The 7,614-nt window shown below is 43.6% G+C and overlaps 1 protein-coding gene across 1 annotated transcript in view; it reads left to right on the top strand.

The window, feature by feature from the left end:
• The first annotated feature begins 957 nt into the window (after positions 1-957).
• The window catches only part of rhbdl1 (rhomboid like 1), a 36,616-nt gene continuing 29,959 nt past the window's right edge, over positions 958-7,614 (top strand). Inside the window, exon 1 of the mRNA XM_023341597.1 lies at positions 958-996. Coding sequence (XP_023197365.1) covers positions 958-996 — 39 coding nt within the window. The remainder of the gene's footprint in view (positions 997-7,614) is intronic.

Genomic DNA, 7,614 nt, shown 5'->3' with positions numbered 1-7,614 from the left:
TTTAATGTGCTTGGTGTAGAAATTTAGAGTACATTTGATCAGTGTGAAATTTCCCACAGCATACAAACGGTTCAGTTCTCCTAATTATAACAGAGACGATGTTGGTAAAACTGTTTTTGATGAAAACGCCTCACAGATTTCTTGTTTTTCCTCTTTTGTCGCTTAAAAGTTTCAGATAATACCAAGGTATTATTAATCTGAAATAATACCAGGGTATTATTTCAGATAATAATGTTCAGATAATGTTTTTGGGTTAGTGGTTAGGTCTGTGATAGTTAGGGTTATGGTGGGGGTTAGGCTGTAGAAATGAATGGAAGTCAATGTGAAGTCCCCACAAGTGATGAAAATACAACTGCACGCGCGCGTGTATGTGTGTGTGTGTGTGTGTGTGTGTGTGTGTGTGTGGTCTGTAGTAGTAAAAGCAAAGCTGCAATGGATCCTCTCCCTGAGACGCCTTGCTTGTAGTGAGAAGAGCCGCAGCCCCTCGCCACTCCTTCGCCTCCTGCAATTGGAAGAAGGAGGCCACCTCCTCCCTCCCCCCGCCTCATCGGCATGCAGGCGGCGCAGTGTGTGTATGAGGAGAGAGGCGAGCGAGAGACGTAGCAGTCAGTGCAATGGGCTAGAGGAGAGCGAGGAGGCGGAGGAGCAGAGTGAACCCTGGATCTGCCTTGGCTTGCCTTCGCCTGTCGTCTGCCTGAAGCTGGGTCCGCGTCGCACCGCACCGACACCGAGCAGACCCTCGGACCTTTCTGAGATTGGTGGGTGCTGGTTTGGGAAAACCCAGACACCACCAGGCTTCCTCCTCCATCATCATCATCATCAGCAGCAGCAGCAGAGCGGCCTGACGCCACAGTTCGGGCACCAGCTGCTACCAAACCGCGTCTCCTTCCTCCACCTCGCCGCGCCGCTCCCTATGCCCTTGTCCTCGGCGGCTCCTCTCACCTCCCTGGCCAGTATATGGATAGAAGCTCCCTGTTTCAGCTCATACAAGAGCAGGTAAGCAGCATGCTGCGGCGTGTGGCAGAGGTTTCTATGGTTACGCAGGCTCGCCATTCGCCTCGCCGTCCGCCTCGCCGTCTCACCCGCGGACGGAGACGTGGAGGACGTGGTGAGGGCTGATGGCAGCCGAAGCTGGATGAGATGGAGGTGAGATGGTGGAACCATAATGGCCTGGAGAACAGAAGGTCAGACCCAGCAGCAGGGGTGGGAGGGGCAGCATGGCTGGTTCTGTTCAACTGATGATGAAAGGGAAGCATGAGGCGGCTGATGGATGTTAACGTTGGCCAGGCCTGGCGCCAGGAAGTTAAACCATAATATTGTTGCTTTGACTCCATTTTACTATAATATAATGGCATAATAATACAAAAACACATTTTCAAAATCAATAAACTTTCAATTCTAATGAGCATCTAACACTGGAACTGGAAGACATTTTAAATATGCCAAATAAATAAAGCGACAAATAAAATGATGATGAAGTCTCTGCTGATTGAGGCCGAAACAAAAACTGAAAACTTTTATCATCCTTTTGGTAAAAAGAGAAAAACAATAAATCACACAAATGGAAATTATTGCGCTTGTTTTGATTTATCATGAGATTAATTGATTTATTGCAAGAAGTTTCTGTGAATAATTATAAATTATTCACTACAGAGATCTGAAACGTTTCGGTCTGATGGAGAGTCTGCGCCCCAATACACACATTCATACATTATCAACTAATTTAGTAATTGATTAATCATTAACTGGAGTTTCAGACTCACAAAAACCAACAAACTCAGAGCAGCAATTAATACAAAAACACAGAAGTTTACAAAAATATATGCATTTTAAATTTAAGGTAAAAAAACTTTTGTTTGGTGTCGCATCTGCTGGGGATCTACTGGTGTCGTTCCACCACATGCAAGCTTCTGACGACGTTCCTCTCTACATCTGGTTCTCTAGTTCTCTGGTTCTGTAGTTTTCTGATTCTCTGGTTCTGTAGTTTTCTGATTCTCTGGTTCTGTAGTTTTCTGATTCTCTGGTTCTGTAGTTTTCTGATTCTCTGGTTCTGTAGTTTTCTGATTCTCTGGTTTTGTAGTTTTCTGATTCTCTGGTTTTGTAGTTTTGTGGTTTTCTGGAAATGTCCGTCCAAAACTGCCTTTTTAACGTCGCAGTCAGATTTAGTTTCGGTCTTCCACGTCCAGAATTAACAAACCCAGACGGACTTGTGGAGACGACCCGACCCAAAGCGAGTTTATTTTTAGCTAGAGACTCTGGAAAACAGTAACGGGACATTTATGAGTTTTTGCAGCTCTGCAGGGTTTGATGTTCCTGATTTTAGCCGTGCTGCTCTTGGCTTGGATAATGAACGGGCCTGTTGGGGTTTGGGCTGATTGGCAGATTTATTGGGTCGGTCATTTTGGCGTGGAGGGAGACATTGATTGGGGCGGCTGCAGGAGGTTCAGAGGTTCTGAGTGACCCGTCAGCAGCATGCTGAACAGACCCGAGGGACTGCGGCTCTATGTGATTGCGGACACACCAGCGTTATTTCAGGCTGTGTGTGTGTTCATGACACACGGGGCGACTCTGTGAAGATGTGCACACACCAGCATCGTTTCTTCTGTGTTCGTAAAATAAGGGTTGGCTCGGGTTGAGAGGATTCTGTCTGGTGATGCTCCAGACGCTGAGCAGATCCGGATCCCTTCGCCCTGCGTGAGTGAGTCTGACTCATCTGTGTCAGGATCAGTTGTGATGTGAGGCAGAGACTCGGAGACATGAAGCTGTTATTTCCAGGTTGTAAACTGCTACTTGTTTTATTGATCAGCAGGCTTTATTTTGCTTATGCCAGGACGTTCGTACAGACAGTTTGTTAAAGCCACAGCTGAGCGGACCGCAGTCCTATTAAGCTCAGGTCTGAACCTAATCAATCACTCAGGGTGATGGCGGATTTTTCCGTCTATTTATGGGACTCCATGTGGCGGCCTTTGATTTGCAGAAAGGTCTGCTTAATTGGACCAAAAGGAAATAAAATGTGCCAACAATCTGCTGCCTGGCCGAACCTTGGACACTTTTCCTCATCCTTTTCCCAGGAAAACATTTTCCAGATCAAAGCTTTGTTGTTGCAGCTCTACCCTTCACATTTCTATTCTTTCACTTTTACTGGAAGCATACCACAACACACACACACACACACACACACACACACACACACACACACACACACACACACACACACACACACACACACACACACACACACACACACACACACACATTTATATTTCTACCTTTATTAAGGCGTTGTATTGACTTCCATGCACTTTAGTTTCTGCCTTTATGCCTAACCCAGACATTTTCACCAATCATAACCATCACTGTTATATTCCTAACCCTTTGCCTTCCTACGTAGTTCCACTCAATTCACATCTACCTTCAGTGCTTCTTCTGGGATTTCTCCCTTTGAGTTGGATTTTTCCTGTAGATCAGTGAACAGAAAAAGAAGTAGTGAACAACAACGTTAATTTTCTGCACTGTTTTAGTGTCGTAGTCTGCCTGTAGTTTTAGCAGTGGCAGCAGAGGAAGTGACCGAAGCCGTTCAGACCTCGTTGGTCACGATTCCAAATATTAGCAGCCATCTTGTTTGGCTCAGCACTTCTCTCATCGCAGTGGAGGATGGTTGTTTACAGTGCAGGTGATTTCCGGTAAGCTTCATAGCGTCAAAATGGCGCTATGAAGCCGAACGTTAGTGATTGGGTAACATTTTAAACCTCCAAGCAAGCAATCGCTTCTCAGTAGCCGTGGGTCCAAAGGTCCATTCCCTCTGGACGAAGCAAGTGGCGTAGACAGGGGCCTGGTTTCTACCAGGCTATTCCTAAACATAACCTTTAACCCTAAACAAGGGGGCACACCATATCAGGACAGGGATTTGGTCCCAATAGGGTCCATTGGTCTTCTGAGGGTTCAGACGATACATAACAAACAAACACACACACGCACGCACACACACACACACACACACACACACACACACACACACACACACACACACACACACACACACACACACACACACACACACACATCAATAGCCCTAAAACATTGCTACTTTTCTCATTTGCATGTGTTTTCTGTCATTGGAAAGCTTAGAATCAAAACTTTCTGAATCTAAATATCACAAAACAACGTGTTCATGGTTTCATTGTGGCCAAAACAGTGCAACCCTTTACATTAGGACAAACAAAGACAATGAGTAAAGACACTAATGTTTTCATTTCAGGTTGTATAATTGTGTGGGTAAATTTCTAGTTAGGTGGTCTGTGAGTGTTTGTTAATGGGGTCAGAGGTCGCCTGTGTTAGGTTTGAAGAATCTGAGCACCCATAAAAAGAAGAAAGAGACAAGTGAGTTTAAGATTTACTTGCAAGGAGAACAGACAGGAGCATGCTTCAATTGCAACCTCCTACCCGCTCTAAAACAGCTCCTGTCTGACCCTTTCTTTTTATTTCCTTAGGGCGGTCCTAGTTACAAAGCCTATTTGATTATCTTGAGTTAATCACATAGAGTAGCTGTTTCTTCTGTTCTCTTGAATCAGAGGTATGTTGCACCCACAAGCTGCCGTCATGTAGAGTGCAATGTTCAGAGTTCTTGTTTACTTCCTTCTGTAGAAATGATGCAGGAACTGATGATCCCACAGAACAATGAGGTGTCTTGCGTTTCCGTGGTCTCGTACAGTTCCTCTGTCTCTGGTGAATAAACTTCGACCCTTAATCATCCATTGTTTATTCTGCCACGTCAGTTATCACTCTTGCTGCAGACCATCTAGTATCTGCTCCCAGTTTTAGAATACTTGTTGCTTCCTGTAAAACATCACTCCAAGAAACACATACTTAAAGAAAGAACAGAAATCTCTCCATTCTTAAAGATAATAATGAGTATATAAAAGAAAAAGATATTTACAAACTTAACAGCCTGCCTGAAAAGATTTGAGAAACGCTGCCCTAAACCAGGAAGCAGACGGACTTATTGGTTTTTATCTTGATAGTTTTTATGTCTAAGCTTATTTTATGTGTTAAAGGTAGCAACCTGGAGTGCAAGTCTTTCTGAAACGTGTCCTTTAAACCAGAGCTGCAGGTCTAGAGGAGGACGATTGCTGTGAAGCACATTGTGGCGCTGAAAGCAGAGAGGCAGACTGAAAGCGCCACATGACGGAGTTTGTTCTCTCTCTCTCTCTGTGAGGTTCCTGTGCTGAGCTCAGGGTATTTCTGGCCTTTGTCAGCTCACACATTTTGCTCTTTACTTTGCAGCACTGCTGATAACATGACAAACGTCTAAAGTTTGCCATAAATAGATGTGGGACTATCTCTATCTCCTGGTGTCTGGTTTGGTTCTTATCAGGGTTATTTCTGTCCCATCTTGGGTTTTCAGGGTGTTTTTGACATGTTCATGTTGAGCAGTGAGAGCTCTCCTGTCTTTAATCCTCCTGCCTGTCTCTGTCCTGTTTAGAGAAAACGTGTTGCCCTGTGATTGTTTGGGTTGTGGAAGCTATAAGTAGGAGTTTGTTCAGTCGTCTTACATGAGGTGAGGGAGTTGTTTGGATCTTTGGCCCCTCCTGTTGCACAGACACATGCAGAACCTGCTCTGTGATTATTACAGTCACTGACCCTGTTGTTGGCGAGAGCTGAGGGCTGCAGAGACAGCGCTCAGGGTTTTTCTGTTCCAGTATAAACAAGGTGAACCCTGTAAATACCACAGCCTGCTCCACACACAGCATCATTCCAGCTTCAGTTCACTGAGACCAAAATACTCTGCAGTTCTGCCGCTGAGGCCGACAGTGAGACGTTGTTGCCTATTTCAGATTTAGAAACCTGTCAGAAATCAGTCAGATGTTGCTTTTACTTTGCAACACAGCAATATAATTATAATTTTTCCCCAAAATAATAAATGAAAACTAGAGCGGCAAGCAGTTACCAATGGGTTCCAAGCCCTCCCAGTAAGTCTGCCCATTGAACCCAGTAACCTGTTGACTTCTTTTCTACTTAGCCTAAGAGCTAACTGGCTGAAGTATTTTGTGTATGAGTAGGTTGTGGTGGCCGAAAGCAAACATTTACACACAAACAGAAAAAACACTGAAAACAATCACAGAAAACAGAAGCAAAAACTGACAATAAAAAAAAACATTGCAAACAAAAAATGCTGCAATGAACGAAGACAAAATCCAAGACAAGATTGTATTATAAGAATGAAGACTATTCTCCATTTTATGCTGTTCTGAAATGCTGCAGCCACAAGAAAAAATGCAAAAATATCTCAAACAGCAAATATAAAACACTGCAAACTCACTCCACCAAACGGAAGTCCTCCAGGCCACTAGGTGGAGCCTGGAGGAAGTAAATATGACCGACATAAATATGCTACTGAAAAAGACACAAATGCTGCGTTCCAGTTCTACTCGGAACTGGAAAATTCTGACTTCCCAGTTGAAAAAATCCAAAGTCGGATTTATCCATTGGGAAACTGGGAAAAACTGCGACTACGCCCAGTCACAATTTTTAAGGCTGACATTGCGTTTCAAAATGGCCGCTCCTCACATAAACAGTTGAAAGCTGTAGTGGAATCTAAAATCCGTGTTACATGAACTCAAATTAAAAGTGTTTTTATGAAAAGTAAGACGTGAAACAAAGTTGTATTAGAAACCAGGTTTACGGACGTCGCCATGTTGAAATCCAAACTTCTTACTGGAACGCTGTGACCTTGGTCTGACCTCGAAGGATAACCTTTTCTTTCTTCCTCCAACTCTTTTCTGTTTGTCATTTAATATTTAAAAATTACATCATCAGATGGACCAAAATTTTAAGTTAAGTGGAAATTTTGGTATTTTAAGAACCAAAATGACAGTAATTCATATAAGTATCAAAAAATAACAAAATCAGACAAAATAAATGTTGTCAAATCAGTTTTTCAATAAAAATACAGAAATTTTATTCAAGTAATAATTCATAATAAAATTACTAAAGTAGAAGTAAACAGTAAAAGTAAATCTTTTCAAAAGAGTTACTCATTAAATGTAACAGAGTAAATATAACTAGTTTCTGCACCAAGATGTTCAGTTTCATTCAGAATCTGAGTTTCCAAGTTACTAGTTTTAGATTCAGTCTGTGTGATTTCTTCATGCAGAGTTTCCTCCAGGTGTTGTGACCTTTGACCCACCCGCTGAATGTTTTCCAACGGCCTCAGGTTTCAGGTCTGCTGTGAAACATTTGTTTCTGACGTAATGTTGACGCTGAGGGAACGTTTCCGCCTCACTCAGCAGGTCTCTGCTCTCCTCCGACTCACGAACACGTCGCCGTCCGTCTCCTCATCCATCCGCCGCCCCGCCCTCCTACTGATGATCTCCCACCGCCGTTTACAGCTAAACCCCCCAAAACGGCATCTCTTAAGATCCATCCACTCCCTTTTCTCCTTCCTTCAATCTTCTGAAGGCGGAAAATCTTTGGTTTCTTTGCTTCCGCCTCTGGGAAGCCAATATGTTGGAGGGAGATCATTGGTTGGGGGAAATGCAGCCGGTAACCATAGCAACGTATGTGGCTTGCCTAAAGTGTTGCCTTCGCTAGTGTTGGATTGCTTCAATAACTGCT

The sequence above is a fragment of the Xiphophorus maculatus genome, chromosome 10, assembly GCF_002775205.1.
Source record: "Xiphophorus maculatus strain JP 163 A chromosome 10, X_maculatus-5.0-male, whole genome shotgun sequence".
NCBI classification, from domain to species: domain Eukaryota; kingdom Metazoa; phylum Chordata; class Actinopteri; order Cyprinodontiformes; family Poeciliidae; genus Xiphophorus; species Xiphophorus maculatus.
The sequence above is the reverse complement of the archived record's forward strand: the minus strand, read 5'-3'. Positions and strand labels throughout refer to the sequence as shown.